This window comes from Meleagris gallopavo, chromosome Z, assembly GCF_905368555.1.
Source record: "Meleagris gallopavo chromosome Z, MGAL_WU_HG_1.1, whole genome shotgun sequence".
In the NCBI taxonomy this organism is placed as follows: Eukaryota; Metazoa; Chordata; class Aves; order Galliformes; family Phasianidae; genus Meleagris; species Meleagris gallopavo.
In genome coordinates, this window is record NC_139435.1 from 43,452,522 (window position 1) to 43,469,834 (window position 17,313).

Sequence of the window (17,313 nt, forward strand, 5' to 3'; positions counted from 1 at the left end):
TGAACTGCTCTCTATCATCTTTGAGAAGTCTTGGAGAATGGGAGAAGTTACTGAAGACTGGAAGATAGCTAATGTCACTCTGGCCTTTAAAAAGACAAGAAGGTAGATCTGGGAAACTGTAGGCCCATCAGCCTCACCTCTGGCCCTGGAAAGGTGATGGAACAGCTTGTTCTATATGCCATCTCCAGGCAGTTGGAAGACAAGGTTATCAGGAGTAGTCGGCATGGGTTCACCAAGGGGAGGTCATGCCTGACCAATCTGGTAGTCTTCTACAATGTCATCACTGGCTGGGTGGATGGGAGGAGAGCAGTGGATGTAGTCTACCTGGATTTCAGCAAGGCATTTGATAATGTCTCCCACAACATCCTTATAATGAAGCTGAGGAAGTGTGCAATAGGTGAGTGGACGGAGGGGTGGGTTGAGAACTGGCTGACTGGCCAAGCTCAGAGGGCTGTGATTGGTGGTGCAGAGTCTAGTTGGAGGCCAGTATCTACAGATGTTCTCCAGGGGTTGGTGCTGGGACTGGTCTCATTCAACATCTTCATCGGGGACCTTGATAAAGGGTGTTGCGGTTTGGTGATTTTCGTGTTTTTTTGTTGTTGTTGTCAGTATTCCACATCAGAACATCATGTGGACCAGTGGCAGTTAAAGAGTTAATGTTCTGGTCCCCTTTACTGCCTTTTATGGGCATTTCAATTATCCTGATGGGAGGGGAGGGGCGGCATCCCTGGAGGACCTGGTGGGAAGAGGAAGTGAGGTGGAGCTCCAGAGAACCCCAGGGTCTGGCTCCAATTATTGTGGTTTGAATTGTGCTTTGGGTACTTTTGTGTCTCTCATTTTGTTTGATTTAGTTAATTTAGTAAATTAGCATTCCTCCTGAGATCGTTGCCATTGTGTTGTCTCTTTGTTACAACTGTCTGCTAGCTCTCCCAGGCATCTATACAGACTGGAAGGAGCGGTCCTTGAGAGCAGACCTGCAGAGAAGGACATGAGGGTCTTGATGGATAAAAAGCTTAACGTGAGCCAGCAGTGTGCTCTTGCAGCTCAAAAAGCAAATGGTATCCTGGGGTCCATCAGAAGAGGGGTGGCCAGCAGGGACAGGGAGGTGATTATCCCTGTCTGCTCTGCTCTTGTGAGGCCACATCTGGAGTACTGTGTTCAGGTCTGGAGCCCCCAGTACAAGAAGGACAGAGAGCTGTTGGAGAGGGTCCAGAGGAGAGCCACGAAGATGATCAGGGGACTGGAGCACCTTCCCTATGAAAACAGCTGAGGGAGCTGGGCTTGTTCAGCCTGGAGAAGAGAAGGCTGCAGGGTGACCTCATTGCAGCCTTTCATTACATAAAGGGAGCCTACAAACAGGCAGAGAATCAACTCTTTGAAAGGACTGATAACAGTAGGACAAGGGGAAATGGTTTTAAATTAAGGGAGGGAAGATTTAGGTTGGATGTCAGGGGGAAGTTCTCTACAGAGAGAGTGGTGAGGTGCTGGAACAGGTTGCCCAGAGAGGTTGTGGATGCCCCGTTCCTGAAGGTGTTCAAGGCCAGATTGGATGGGGCCCTGGGCAGCCTGGCCTAGTATTAAATGTGGAGGTTGATGGCCCTGCATGTGGGAGGGGGGTTGGAGATTCATGATCCTTGAGGTCCCTTCCAACCCTGGCCATTCTGTGATTCTCTCTGCCCATCCCCCTCTTCTGAAGTGTACATGACTGGGGCTGGCCAGGTCATGTGGCAAACCATTTGTACTTCTTTTTTTTTTCCTTTTTCTCGGGGTCTGTGCCCCATGTCATGAGCTTATATGTAGGGATAATCCCATGACAAGGGGATAGTGTCCACTCTCAGCAAGTTTGCTGATGATACAAAGCTAAGAGGAATGGCTGACAGACCAAAAGGCTGTACTGCCATTCAGAGATCTGGACAGGCTGGAGAGTTGGGCAGAGAGGACCCAGATGAGATTTAACAAAAGCAAGTGTAGTTTCTTGCACCAAGGGAGGAATACCAGCATGCACCTGTACAGGTTGGAGGATGACCTGCTGGAGAAGAGCTCTGCAGAGAGGGACCTGGGTGTCCTGGTGGACAACAGGTTGGCCATGAGCCAGCAGTGTGCCCTGGTGGCCAAGAAGGCCAATGGCATTCTGCAGTGCGTTAAAAGAGTGGCCAGCAGGTGAATGGAGGTGATCCTCCCTCTCTATTTTGTCCTGGTGAGGTCTCACCTGGAGTATTGTGTCCAGTTCTGGGTTCCTCAGTACAAAAAAGATCTCCTGGAAGCGCTACGAAGATGATAAAGGGTCTGGAGCACCTCTCTCAGGAGGAAAGGCTGAGCGACCTGGGTTTGTTCAGCCTTGAGAAAAGAAGACTCAGAGACGAAATCTAATCACTATCTAAAAATATCTAAGGTGTGGGAGGTAAAGGGACGTCACAGAGTTATACAGAGTTATCTCTAGATCTGTGTCTGCAGGGGACAGCAGGTACACATACCTGCCAGCTCCACCTCCCCCCCCCCGAAAAAAAAAAAAAAAAAAAGAGGGAAAAAAAAAGCGTCAACAGTTTACAGCTGGTCTGGCCTGGCCCTGCAATTAATGAGGCAGGGAAGTTGTGGACCTGTGCCCCAGGAGAGGGGTAAAGGGGGGAAGGGTAGGGAGACAGATGTATCCAAAAACAGAGCAGAGACAACAATATGAGGAGGAATGTTAATTTACTAAATATGATCTCAGAATGCGAGATAACAGAATACAATTGGAGTTGAGGCCAGTAAATCAAACACAAGGAGAGAGAGTGTCCAAAACCAAGGTCTTACTCTGTACTGCAGTGGTACTGTGCATTTGCCACCAGGAACAGAGAGAGATTTGTAACCTCCCAGGAGCTCCACCTTTCTTCCTCCCTGTACCAAGTGCTCTGGGGAATGCCACTCTTCTCCCCTCTAAGAACCAAATACCCAAAAAAAGGCAGTCCACAGAACCAGAACATTAACTCTTTAACTCCCATTGCTTTACATGATTTTATGATGTGGAATACAGACAACAAAAATCACAAAACCACAACAAAGCATGAGGCCAGACTCTTTTTAGCAGTGTATGGTGATGGGACAAGGGGAAACAGCCACAAACCAGAGCATAGGAAGTTCTGTACAAATCTACATAAGAATTTCTTCACAGTAAGGGTGACAGAGCACTGGAACAGGTTGCCCCGGGGAGTCATAGAGTCTCCTTCTCTGGAGATACTCAAGACCTGCCTGGATGGCCTATCTGTGCAACCTGGCCTAGGAAGCCTGCTTTGGCAGGGGAGTAGGACTAGATGATCTATCAAGGTCCCATCCAGCCCCTCCAATTCAATGATTCTGTGATTAAACATTTGAGCAATATTTTTCTGAGGGGAGAAAAAAAATCTATTGGGCTCAAATTCAAAATCCTAGTCTATAATGCACTTGTATGTGAATCCTAGAAACATCTGGAACAAAGAATACATTGTTCACAGGCTCCTGTGGTATAAGAACAAGGATGGGGCAGATATAATACAAACAAATTAAGGTGCCTTTGCTCACAAAGAAACTTGTTCAGCCATGGAACTTGTTGCTACAAGATATGATGGATGCAGGAAATTTACATAGGTCTGAACATGACTGTAAAACTGATTAAACAAAAAATGTTTGGGGGCTGTCACATCCTGGATCAGTAATCTCTAAAACCTAAGTGTAATCTGGGAAGATATGATCATGTACTTTTCCAACTCTTAAACTCTTCCCTAGTCATCCAATGCAGAAAGCTGCAGAGATGTGTTTGGATAAAATGGCTTTTTCTCAGATATAGCACTGACATTTTAATATTTAATATTTAATCATTCAATCACTGTCCCAAAAATATGCAGTAACCAAAAAAAAAAAAATCTGAGTGATTCCACTGCGATTTTTTTTCCATAGGTCTACTTTGAGATACTGTCACCTTGCACAGCCTACACGAAAAAATCTGAGCAGAACTGTGCCTCATCTAACAGTATTTTCCGGTACTTGATTCTCCAGACGTTATATGGTACCATCCTGAATTTGCCGAATGAACATTGGTTGCTATGGAAATAATTATCTCCTAATTTTAGCATTACTGATTTTGGTTAGTACGGGAATACTTGAGTGTGGCTCTTCAGATCGGAACTGTTCTCCTATGATAAGGTTCAAGACACTCTTTACAGGAAAACGTATAGGGAGAAAATGTAAGAGAATTAAATCTCCATTTAATGACATAGATCTATGTTTCTCCAAAAAGATTAGCCTGACCTCTGTGCGTGGGAAGATCATGGAGCAGATCCTCCTAGAAGCTGTGATGGCCTTCTAGAATGGAGTGATGGCGTTAGTAAACAAGGGAAAGGCAACAGATGTCATCTACCTTGACAACTGCAAAGCTTTTGAATGGACCCTTGCCACATCCTTCTCTCTAAACTGAAGAGGTATGGATTTCAAAGATGGACTGTTCAATGAATTAATAACTGGTTGATTGCAGCCACACGGTTGTGATCAATGGTTCTTTGTCTGGTCACAAGTTCCTCAGGGATCGGTCTTGGGACCAGTGCTCTTCAACATCTTCATCAATGACACAGACGATGGCACTTAGTGCACCCTCAGCAAGTTTGAAGATGACACCATGCTGAGCAGTGCAGTTGATACTTTAGAAGGAAGGGAAGCCATCCAGAGGAACCTGGACAGGCCAGAGAAGTGGGCCCATGTAAACCTAATGAGATTCAATAAGGTCGAGTGCAGGGTGCTGCACCTGGGCCGGAGCAATCCCAGGTATTCATACAAACTGCAGGAAGATCTCCTTGAGAGGAGGGAGCCCTGCGGACTTGAGGATCCTGGTAGATGAGAAGCTGGACATGAGCCGGCAGCGTGCACTTGCAGCCCAGAAGGCCATCTGTGTTCTGGGCTGCATTAAAAAACAGGTGGCCAGCAGGGAGAGGGAGGTGACTATCCCCCTCTATTCAGTTCTTGTGAGGCCCCACCTGGAGTACTGCGTCCAGGCTGGGGGCCCAACCACAAGAAAGACGTGGAACTCTTGGAACAGCTCCAGAGAAGGGCCACTAAGATGATCAGAGGGCTGAAGCGCCTCTTCTATGAAGAAAAGATGAGAGAATTGGGCTTGTTTAGCTTGGAGAAGGCTCCAGGGAGACCTCATTGTGGCCTTTCAGTACTTGAAGGGAACGTATAAACAGGAGGGGGAACGTGTTTACATGGATTGATAGTGATAGGACAAGGGGGAACAGTTTTAAACTGAGACGGGAAGTTTAGGTTAGATCTTAGGAGGAAGTTTTTCACTTAGAGGGTGATGATGCACTGGAACAAGCTGCCCAGAGAGGTTGGGTTGTAGGTGACTAATCCCTGGAGGCATTCAAGGCAAGGCTGGATGTAGCTCTGGGCAGCCTTGTCTAGTGGGTGGTAACCCTGCCCATTGCAGGGGGATTTAAACTAGATGATGGTCCTTTTCAACCCAAGCCATTCTATGATTCTATGATCAAAACCTGAGCCATTGTGTATCTCTTATTCTCACCCTGCAGGTTGGACTTCTTTATGACTTGGAATTAATTCATGCAAGAATGTCTACAAAAGACAGTTCTTGAATCAGTGCAGATAATGGAATAAGTATCCATAATTTGCTCTGTTTCTAAATTCAGTTTTACCTTTCTCTGATGGCAATGCACTGTAATTCATTTAGATTATTTCCAAAACTTGCACTAGCTTATTTAAAGATAGCTAAACCACCAAAACACAGCATCCTTATTTAGGGTCTCCAAGAAATAGTTCACAATCCCATGTGAAATGAAGAACAAAAGATAAATAATCAGTTTTCTTCAATTAACTGAAGAGAGGTTAATTAGCATACAAGTAACTCAATGCTTCTGAAAAGATATTTCAAATTGAGTTTGGCAATAAATCCAATTTTAAGTATCTAAAATCCGATAAACTAATTCTGAAAATCAAGTCTGCAAAGACAAATATTGTTAATTTTACACACACAGTCTGATTTAGGTCTATAGGCCAGTGTTTTGATGATTTCTAGAGCTGTGAAATACTAGGCAAATACCATGTGAAGCTACATGTACATCAAGTCAATGAAGAACAGTACCAAAGGAGACTGAATGGTACAGATTCATGGTTTGTGAATGGCATGTGCACCAAAGGCTAGCGGATATTTACAACAGAGGTATGCATATGTTTTTTCTTCCCATGCAGATTCTTGAGCGTCAAGTACGGTTTGAGTTTACTATAATGCCTTCTCTCATCAGAATATTTCTGCTGTGTTACCGTTGTTGGAAATATCCAAATAATTTTCTAGGTCTGTATCTCTGATAAAGCAGATTTTATTCGCATTTGCAATGGCGGGCGTCCCGCAAGCAGGAGGGCACCCAGAAAACAGAGTTACATCTTTCATTCCTATTCCCCGACGCTTATCTCTTTCTCCCCTTGTTCCTCATTGGCTGAGTACTTTAGGTTCACAATCTTCTCAATGCTTCACTAAATATGGAAATACTAGACAATTTTTGCTGCACAAGTGTAAATCTGTAGTTAATTAATTAATTTATTCCACACCTGATCATTATTTTGCGGATATCTGCTTGTCCTTCTTCTCACAAAGATAAGCTCGGGAGAAAGACAGAGGAGTATCTTGTTGCCTGCCTGTCACGTCCCAACCTTCTCACGGAGTGAGACAATTTGGCCTTGTGTAGAGGCCCTAACTTCTTTGATGTTTGCTAAATCTGTTCTTCTTTTGCTGGGAGTTTCTTATCCTAACAGAACAACTCTACAGTATGTTTTCTAATCCCTAACACTATACTTGCATTGTTTGGAACATTTAACAACTCTTACAGTTTTGCAAGAAAGAATTAATCACATAATTCAGTAATAATGTTTCTAAAACGGCGCTAACATATATAGTATTTTACTTCTTAGATCAACTATTTCTAAGGATAAGTTACAGAATACAAATATATTATGTTCTACTTCTTCAAACCAATTGCTCTTTTTAATATCAAATGCAGAAACAACATTCCATTCCCACACCATGGAATCTGCAATAATTTATTTATGAATATTTCTGTTATGCTTGAATGAAATTAACCAGTAATTCCGATCATGAATCAAATTCAACAGAAAGCATAACAGCTTGATCCTTGTTTTCAAATGGAACAGATTAAAAGTATAAACACACTGTTAATAGTTCATTAATATATATTATGAATGTGATATGCATGTGAATTATTCACAAATTATTAACTGCACATATGAGTATGACTCATTAAGACGGGACAAAGGATTCTTTGACTGTAATCTTGTTCTATTTAGGAGAACACATTCAAGACAGTGTCTTGGAAGAACATGTTTAAAAACAGAACTGTAGTAAAAGATTATTAAACTTCAATTTTTCAAATGTCTCACAGAACTCAACAGAAAATGCTGCAGAAAGTTATAATAAGAAATTGTTCTGAAGACCACAGATGGAAACTTTACAACTTCTCCTTCAGCTATAAGTCACAGAATTTTTTTTATCCACAGTAACTGAGTTCCTGAATTCTGTACATGCAATCGTAAGAAGAACATTATGTCTGTTCGCATTTCTCATAGCCCACGCAGTAAGCTTATTATATTTTTATGAAGTATTTTTACAAATGATATCCCTATTTTCAGTTTTTCATTTTAGGAAGATGTTAGCAGTGGAACTGAGCAACTTAATTGCACAGTTGTGGTACACCAATCTATCCAGTCTAGCAAGGGAAAAGAAACAATGAAAGAAGGAGCTGAAATGGCATTCCAATGCTAATAGAATATCTCCTAGTCTTAGATTACAACAAACAGCATGTTCATTATGTTATCTCTGCTGGTTGATTAACAAATACAGCTCTTCAGTCCTGAGGAACAAGTGTTTTCAAAATAATCTGAGGAATCTAAAGCAAAATTGAATGCCAGCCTTCCTAACAATTCATTTAATCCTCTTTAAAATTATTGTTTGGTATAATTGTGTTTGGAATGAAAGAAAAAGTTGCTCTAAAGAAACTCAGGCTTTTACTGTTGAGTGCACTCAAAGGAGACTTATACGTAGGCTGCCATTAAGGTCAATTTTCTCTCCTGTTCAGTATACATGAGAAAAGCTACATAGAGAAAACATCTTCAATGCAGCAGAATCCCTTTGTTGAAGTATTTTTCCATTTCCATCATTAAATAATGCCATTCCAAACTAAGTATTCTGGGTACACCTGCCTTAACTGTTAAAAAATAATCATTGTGCTGCCTGGAAAGTAAGCTAAAAAAAAAATATTATATTCAATTTAGCCAAAACTTTAGGAATCTTACAGGCGATTTGTACTTAATTATTACACTGGATTTTATATTTATGTTGAGTATCTTTGCTAACAAATGAATGTGAACAACTAACAGCACCCAGTACAAACATACTTGTTCCATTTTGCCTGTAAATGATCTGTGTAAATGTGCTCTCAGATTCAGTTCAGTTAAGAGAAAAATATTACTCTCAGATTATAACAAACACCAGCATGTACCATCCAAATCCTTGCTTAGGGTAATATTACCTGTTAGATAAACAAACTCATTTTAATGTTTATTCAGATTGTTTTAAACTTTAAGATTCAAGACTTCAGACTGCTTCCACTTTAAGGGTGCCCTGCTGCTGAAAACAGCAGCCTCTACCAAAGCCAATCTCAGCATGATAGCCTTGCATAGCTTCAAATTTCAAATAGCAAAAAGCTATTAGAACAGTTTCAGGAGAAGCATTAGATGACCAGAGTCAAAACATGCATTTCTGATAGCACTGTGAAAGCAGAAAATTAATCTAGGTTTCTCTTGAGAAACAACAGAGAGAACATAAAAGATATTTCAAAGAGAAAAGCAGCCTTTTGGACAACACAAAGCCTGTTTGATCTTCAAGGTCAACTGTACGCAGGAAATAACTCTGGAGGGGGAAAACACAGTATTCACTTTTTACATACTGAAAAATAACTCATATCTTACAACCTTTCCGATTCTGGGAACTTGCTGCTAGTATTTTATCATGAAAATATTTACTGTGTTGGTTTTCTGTGTAAGAAGGCTTACAAATTGGTACATGAATGCACCTGCACCTGATGTTTGTTACTGAACTCTGGGCCTGAGCTGCGAGCACTGTCCTCGAGGCCGAAACAGAAGCAACAAAGTGAAGAATGTAAGGGTGCCTCAGGAATTCCTTGTGCTGTAATAAAAACTTCCTGGAAATCCTTCATTTTCCTGTACAAGTAACATGCTGTACCATATACAGGAACAGTGACCTGGTAAGGCCAGGGAGCAGAGCATTTCACAGTCAAAAACAGAGTACAAAGTGATGTACCCTAAGGATCTGTTCCTCTTTAACATCTTTATCAATTACATAGATGATGGGGTTGAGTGCAGCTGTGAAGTGCAGTCTGCTCTTGCAGCCCAGAAAGCCAGCTCCATCCTGGGCTGCATCAAAAGAATGGTGAGAGAAGTGATTCTCCCCATCTACTTTGCCCTCATGAAGCCCATTCTGGAATATTAATGTCCAGATTTGGGGCACCCAGTACAGGAAAGATAAGCAGCTGTTGAAGCAGGTCCAGAGGAGGCTATGAAGTTGTTAAGAGGGCTTGTGCACCTTTGCACTTCTTGACAGGCTGAAGGAACTGGGCTTGTTTGGCCTGCAGAAGAGAAGGCTCTAAGGAGGCCTCATTACATCCTTCCAATATTTAATGGGAGATTTATAAAGAGAAGGGAGATCAACTTTTTACACAGGTTTATAGTCAAAGGAGAAGAGGAAATGGTTTTATGCTAAAAGGAAAGATTTAGATTAGATGCCAGGGGTACATTTTTCACAAGAGAGGGTGATGAGGTACTACCACAGGCTGCCCAGAAAAGCTGTGGATGCTCCGTCCCTGGGGGTGTTCAAGACCAAGCTGGATGGGGCTCTGGGAAGCCTGATCTAGGGCGTGATCTAGCGGATGGTAACTCTGCCTGTAGCAGGGGCTTGAACTAAGTTGTCTTTGAGGTCCCTTCCAACCCACCCCATTGTTTGATTCCATGATACAGGACACAGCACCTTCCAAACCCCGAGTGCGCTACACATTTAACTTAAACATGGAGGCGGTGGGAGGAGGCTGCACCCGTTGTCCGTCATAAGGAAGCTGCCCCCACACGCTCGGAGCTTAGCAGACAGCAGTCCACGAGACTAGCACGGGACTAGCAACCAACAACCGCCACAACTTCCTTACCCAATCCACTCCAGACCGTACTGGAACCGGCCAATCACTGCGCTGCTCCGGCGGCGCGCCCCGGCCCGGGCCCCGCCACTCCCCTCTCCCAGCTCTCTGCACTTTACTCTCCGTCTTCCAATGATTGGTGGGTCGGCGAGAGGGCGGGACATGAAAAGTGCCTGAGGGACGTAATTGGCTTTGCCAGCAGACCAATAGAAAATAGAGCCGATAGATTCAAACGGAGCGGGCTCGAGTCGGGCAGTTAGTCATTAGGGGGTTCGCGAGCAGATCGTGTCGTTCCTGGAATTCCTCTGCTTTTCGCTATGGCTCACAAGGATATCTACTATTCCGATAAGTACTTTGACGAGCAATACGAGTACCGGTAAGAAACAGCTTCGGAGCACGGGCTCAGGGAAGAGGGAGGGAGTCCTGCTGGCTGCCCTGAGGCCGTTGCCGGTCTCTTTCCCGGAGCGGCCTTGGGCAGCGCATAGCGCACGTTCTGGGCCGCGCAGGCGGGGTAGGCTATCACTGCAGCTCACCAGCTCAGAGTCCTTAGCGGCAACATTTCTTAGGTCTGTTTCGAAGTGTAGTGCTGATAGATGAACTCTGTGAAGTCCTTCAGACAGTACTCTACCTGCTGGTTTTCAAAGGTCTGCAACAGTACTAATTGGTTCTGTCGTTCATTTAACAGTACAGTTTACAGTCTTCTAGATTTTCTAGAACTACTGCAAACGAGTGTTTTTGCTACGTCGAGCCTGAGTACCTGCTTCCTGCTGACTCAATAGTCATTTGGCCTCAGAAACAAGATAGAATACTTCTTTTTATGATGAAGGAACTTGCAAATGTGGAAAGAGGGTCTTAGATTTCTTACCTCAGGCTCCAAAGTGGTATTAGTGCTTTGACTTTAAAAACTAGCACTGTAATCTCTATAGAGAATATATTCACTACAAAATACAAACAAGAGTGAGTTTCTCAATCTCTTAGAAATGTGTGGAGTCACTGTTTGTGTGTTTTTTAAGTTGTTTATATGATGGACTATTGCTAGTAACACATCCTTAAGTACAAGTACCATAATTAGAGCATGCAGGGGTATTAATCTCTTCTAGGATGTTTGCTGTCTCAATATGCAGTTGCACTGAAGATGTACATTTAAAATTGAATTTTGGAATTGATGTTCCATAATTGCTGGTATCCATGAGCACCCTAGGACTCTTTCTGGAATGGCCAGGGTTGGAAGGAACCTCAAGGATCATGAATCTCCAACCCCCCTGCCACAGGCACGGCCACCAACATCCCCATTTAATACCAGACCAGGCTGCCCAGGGCCCCATCCAATCTGGCCTTGAACACCTCTATGGACGGGACATCCACAACCTCTCTGGGCAGCCTGTTCCAGCACCTCACCACTCTCTCTGTAAAGAACTTTCTAGGGAATGCTGATAATCATGAATGGACTTGCTTAATATCTTTTAGCAGAGACCTGTGCAAGGTATCTAGGGTGTAATGTGTTAATTACTAATCTACAGGCATGTAATGCTGCCAAGAGAACTCTTAAAACGAATGCCAAAAGCTCATCTTCTGTCTGAAGAGGAATGGAGAAGCCTTGGAGTTCAGCAAAGTCTTGGATGGGTTCATTATATGATCCACGAACCAGGTAAATACAGATGAATATGACTGATAAAAAAGGAGTCTGAGATATATTTTAAAAAAAAAATTTAAAATATCATCTGAGACTGGTACTCAACTGAAGTATGAAGATGAATAGTTGCTCCTGCTGTTGAATTTGCTTCTAATTGTTTTAAGTGTTTTTGATTTCTTTTGTCAGCTCCTTGCTATTTAAGTTAGGTAGTAACATAAGCAACGCAGGAGATTTTTTTTGGTGTAAATTTCACCTCTGAATCTTGGAACTGATTGGAAAATGCTAGTTTTGTTCTAAGTTTATACTTTCTCTGTATACTGACAAATCAAAGTTGTAGAATACTTTAGAAGGGACCTTAAAGAGCATCTTGTTCAAACTTGTTTGTACCTCTGCAATAGGTTTTTTGTGACATCATACAAGTATGATGTTTGAATATCAGTGGCTGAGGAAAAATTTATATAGCAGCATATTTCTATGTCATGTACCTGGTACACCTATTTAGTAGAAAAACCCAGCGGATGCTCATGTAGACCACGTCCTGCATTAATGCTCTGAAAAATCCATGATATAGTTTTAGGTCTAGTAGTTGTCTATTAAATGCAGCCTTTCAATTAAAAGATGACAAAGATTTTAGACCTCTCCAATCACTGTGTACTAAAATAGCCATACCTGGTACTTGTTAATCAGGCTGAAGTAAAGCCAGCCTCATGAAATTCCAAGTTTCCAGAAAAAATGATGAAGAAACTAGTCTACATTTTCAAAATTGGATACCTTTGGTATTTTTGAATGGGATTTTTTGGAGGGGTTTGCACTTAAGTCAGGTCAATACTAACAGAAGCTAGCTATATTAACTGAAATGGTTTTTGTTGATGTTTGGCAGTATATGCCTCACAAGAACAGCATCAGCAGTTTCTTATACTTTTATACTCATATACGAGTAATTCAAATAATCTAATGCAGAGAGACAGAGTGTGTTAATTCCCATATTTGCTGTATTTCCTTCCTTTACAAGTTTATGATACTGTCAACCTTTGGTATAAATTTTAAAGCACATGCTTGTGACCTGTACGGTTATTGTAGAATTGGTTTGTAAATACTACACTTAAGGACAATTGTGGGCTTGATTTATTCATTTCTTATTCAGTAGTAGTGTTCAGGCTTTATTAAATTGATGAAATGCTCTCATCAAGGCTTAGAGGACAGACTGACACTTTGTTCAATTTTATTCCCACAGAGCCACACATTCTTCTCTTTAGAAGACCTCTTCCAAAAGATGATCCGAAATGAACCACTGTCTAGAAATATTCTCCTTAATCTTCTGGAACTTTGTGTATGCATGTATATATCTTGGTAGTATTCAGTGAATACTTTATGTACAAAACATACAGCTGTACCTGTGCATGAGCTGTATTATTCACAGCAACAAAGCTCAGTCAAATACAATTTCTATTAGGCTGCTATTCTTTCAAAGAGAAGTGGAATTTAACTTTTAGTGTCTCTTAGTCTGAAATTGGTTCTCTTTAATAAAGTTTACTATTGTATACTTTGAGTCTTTTTTTATCCTGCATGTAATAACTTTTGCACTCAGCTTTTCTGCTATAATGTTGCATGTGCAAACGCAGTTCATCACTAGGTGCAAAGAAATAAAGCCTGCTTGTCGTACTCTATGAAATCTAAACCTCTATAGAGTTCTAATTCACCAGACAAAGCAAATTACCTTATGGAGAAACTTTAACTAAGTGAATTACAGAACTGTAGAGTTTGGAAGGGGCTTCTGGAGGACATCTAGCCCCATCCCCTGCTAAGGCAGGTGCCCTACAGTACATTATGCATTAAAGCGTCCAGATGGTCTTCAATATTTCCACAGAAGGAGACACTGTAATCTCTCTGGGGAGCTCGTTCCCGTGCTCACTCATCCGCAAAGTAATTTTTTCTCACGTTCAGATGGAACCTCCTACATCCCCATTTGTCCCCGTGCGCGCCGTTGGACGGACGTCATCACGGCGCGCCGTAGGCCCGGCCGCGGCGTCGCGGGGCGAGCGGAGTGGTGGGACGAAGCGCTCGCCATGTTTGCGGAGAGGCGCTCTGGCCGAAGCAGGGAGGTAAGGGCGGCGCCACCCCCGCGTGTCCCCGGCCTGTTGCGTAATTTCGTGGAGTGGTCGCCCCAGTCCATGGCCCGCACCCACCCGCTTGAGGGGATCGCATGCCCGGCGCGTCAGCAGGGATGACTGAGGACCCGATGAGGCCTGGAGCCGGGAGGGGGACGAGGCGCGGCCCGGCAGATCGCCCGCCGCTCTGTGTTGGGTGCTGCGTGAGGGAAGTACCCGGCGGGGCCGGGCCGAGCGCATAGGCGGTGCGCCTCGGGGGCCTGGAGACGCACTGTTGCCCGGGGGCTGCGTCCCTGCCCGGAGATACTCGCAGTGGACGGGGCGAACCCCACCTGCGGCCGCGGCTTCCAAATAACCGATCCCAGATTCCTTCCTTGCTTACTTTCTGTATAGTTACACGCCTGTATGTTTGTTGCATGCTTAAACGTGTAGAATTCACACTCCGTTTCCCATTGTTGAAGTGGCCGCTCAGCGTGTAGTTGGAACTGTCGGTAGGTTCAGGAGTGGAGGAGTTTGCAGCTCCTTCTGTTCTCCTTTAGTCTGTCAGAGTTCCTTACATGTTTGTGATGAAATCAGTGCAGCAACCAGAGGGAGCAATGAGCCTACTATATATGCCTAAACATTGAAACTACTGTTCAAGTATTTTCAAGATTACTGTCTTATTTAGTTACTGAAATTGGCCTTGGCAAGTGAAAAGGACCTCAGTTTTCATACAGCATGCTGTTTAACCCAGAAATGCACTAGTGGCTAATGACCTGTTGCATTTATTGCAGTAAGGAAAAGCCGTGTGATGCTGTAATGGCAGTGAGTACATTGACCTTTATCTCAGTGCTGCTACATATGTATATATATCCAGTTTAAATCAGTGATACTTCAGAACAAATGGAATATCTACCATTTAAAAAATGAGAATGCTTTATACTTAAGCATTTTTTTCCACACAGATTAATTTCAAATACAAGTGTACACAAAGCCTTTATTATTAATATGTACTCCCACAGTCAGATGTTACGGCAGTGTTAGTCACACACTGTGAATTTTAGATCACGTTGTTTGAAGCTAAACTGAGAGTTTGTGTACTAGTGCTTACTGCATATTCTGTTACTCTGTGTAGATGACTTTTAGAGGTATTGCATGTTAGATGTGGATATTAAAGGAAATGGTTTTCCAGAGAAGCCATGTTTTGCTTAGGGTTCCTTGGTTTTGCTTCTCTTTATTTTTGGTGAGCTTTCTTTTTCATGTTCTGCTGGAAGAGAGCAAACTTTTCTATGAGGGTTGTGCTCACAGGGTAAGTATATTTTTCACTTAGAATATTAATCTCAAAAAGCATGTAGCCAAAAAACGTTTTGTTTCTCAGGGCATCAAGTTGTCAGCAGAGGTCAAACCATTTGTTCCAAAATATGCAGCGGTAACTGTGGCATGGTCAGAACCCTCAGCAGCATGTGTCTTTCCTAGGTACTTAACTACAGGCTACACATTTGTTCAGGAACCGTCTTTGGATAAGTATGTATATTTTCTGAATCTTATTTCTTGGGGGATTTTAACCTTCCAGTTTTGGACATTGATTACTCTCAGAAAGTCAAAGTTCTGATATGTTAATATTCTGACTAAATACATTCTTGTCCCTTGTCCTCAGGATTTAGATTTGTACATTTCTATTGTTTGGATGTATATCAGTATTTCACCTCTTGTTTCCAAAGGTCCATATTGCAGTGGACTATTAAAGTTAGCTTAATTGTAATGATTACTCTTGCCATTTTGTGCTTTCAAAAGAGCTGAATCTTGTTCTTCAGTGAAAGGATGCTTGTGTTATGACAGAGCTGAAGCAGACAGAATCAAGTAAGAAGGCAATCCTCCAGGAGTGTTTTTCCTACCATAAATGTCTGAGATTACTCCTCAATCTCCTTTTCACAATCTCCGTGTCCCAGGAAAGTAACTCTTAGTAAGAACATAGGAGGTTTCTTGAAATATTTTTCTAATGAAGCCTGAAAAGCTGGCATTCATAATAGATTTGTAATTGTATTGTTAAGCTCAGAGCAGCCTAGAAGAAAGCCTACATACTGGGATAGGAAATAATTGAATACTGTAATAATTTTTTGATGTGATTTAGTTCTCCAGTTGCTTCTCAGGTTAGTAGAACTCTGAACATTGAATTAATTTTGAAATTACTGCAAAATTACTGTTAAGTCCTTAAAAAGTTCAGGTAGAGCCTTAGAGAACATATTCGTTCTAGGCTTTCTTAGTATGTCAGCCATTTTATTTACAGGAATTCTGAGTACTTTTGCCCATTTTTATGTGTAGTATGTGTTTAGCAATGAGATGAGTATGGTCTCATTTATGGTATTTTTTAGTGTTGGAAAGATCAGGCACAGAAGCAGTATTCTCATGAATGTTTTGTCTTGTTGGGGCTGAGCTGTAGTTCTTATTGTGACTCAGATTTATTACTTTTTTTGTCTGATTATAAGAGTTGTTTTGACTACAGTCTATCAGAATTGCAGAAGCATCTTGTTCTGGTGGGACATTTTTCATTTTTTTATTACAGACCTGAGGTTGAGACGTTGTCCATTTTGTGCTGAACAACTCTGAATGCAGCTTTCTTTTTCCCTCACTTTTCTTCACTATTAATCTATCTTTATGTCAACCCACAGGTTTTACTTTTCTTTTCCTTGAATTCTTTCTCCATCCCATTGTGAGGAAGTGAATGAATAGCTGTGTGGTGCTGAGCTGTCTGCCAGGTCTCCCTTATCAAATCTGGATCTCAGTGTACAGTTTCTGTAGAAAGTATAGAGTGAAATTGGAAGGAAACTTTGAAGTATACAGTTGAAGGAAAGGCATGCCACAGACACATCACAAAAAACATGTTGTACTTTCATCAATGTTACGATTAACTGCAGTCCATTTACTGGCTGTCTAACAGTTTTGTATTGTATTTCACACATGCTTTATAGCCCCATAACATGCTGTACTCCTACTTTGTTGTTATGGCATCTTAAGATGGGTTTCACTGTTTAGTGTCTGTGGTTTTTTTTTAGTCAAACGCATAATGCATCTTATGCAGTGTGCTTTTGGTTTGTTTCACAAGAAAAAGCCTACCAAAAATAAGTGTGAAGAAAGCTGGCAACCTTAAACAGAAGTGAGGTCTATAACTCTCAAGCAGATTAGGTTTGCAACTTGAAGCATGTAACATCTGTATTTTTAAGTATTTGCTACAAACTGCATGTTTTATCCAAAACAAAATATATTATTTTTAAAGAACATATGGCAGTGAGTAAATAGTTGGTTGAAATAACATGCAATACTTTTCTTTTGGAATATAGCTTTCTTGTTAAACAAATTC

The 17,313-nt window shown here is 42.0% G+C and overlaps 2 protein-coding genes across 4 annotated transcripts in view; both read left to right on the forward strand.

Moving 5' to 3' along the window:
- Window positions 1-10,447: 10,447 nt before the first annotated feature.
- CKS2 (CDC28 protein kinase regulatory subunit 2) lies at window positions 10,448-13,409 on the forward strand. The gene is made up of 3 exons (XM_003213588.5): window positions 10,448-10,611; window positions 11,756-11,883; window positions 13,103-13,409. Exons 1-3 carry the CDS (start codon window positions 10,553-10,555, stop codon window positions 13,153-13,155), a joined length of 240 nt encoding a protein of 79 aa, XP_003213636.1. The 5' UTR covers window positions 10,448-10,552; the 3' UTR covers window positions 13,156-13,409.
- Window positions 13,410-13,698: 289 nt separating this feature from the next.
- SECISBP2 (SECIS binding protein 2) overlaps window positions 13,699-17,313 on the forward strand; it is a 28,066-nt gene continuing 24,451 nt past the window's right edge. Inside the window, exons 1-2 of one of the 3 annotated variants that reach the window (XM_019610559.3) lie at window positions 13,699-13,970; window positions 15,432-15,479. In XM_019610559.3, coding sequence (XP_019466104.1) covers window positions 13,714-13,970; window positions 15,432-15,479 — 305 coding nt within the window. In that variant the 5' untranslated portion in view covers window positions 13,699-13,713. Of the gene's footprint in view, window positions 13,971-15,333; window positions 15,480-17,313 lie in introns of all 3 variants that reach the window. The other 2 variants (XM_031557337.2, XM_019610560.3) reach the window with 2 other exon arrangements.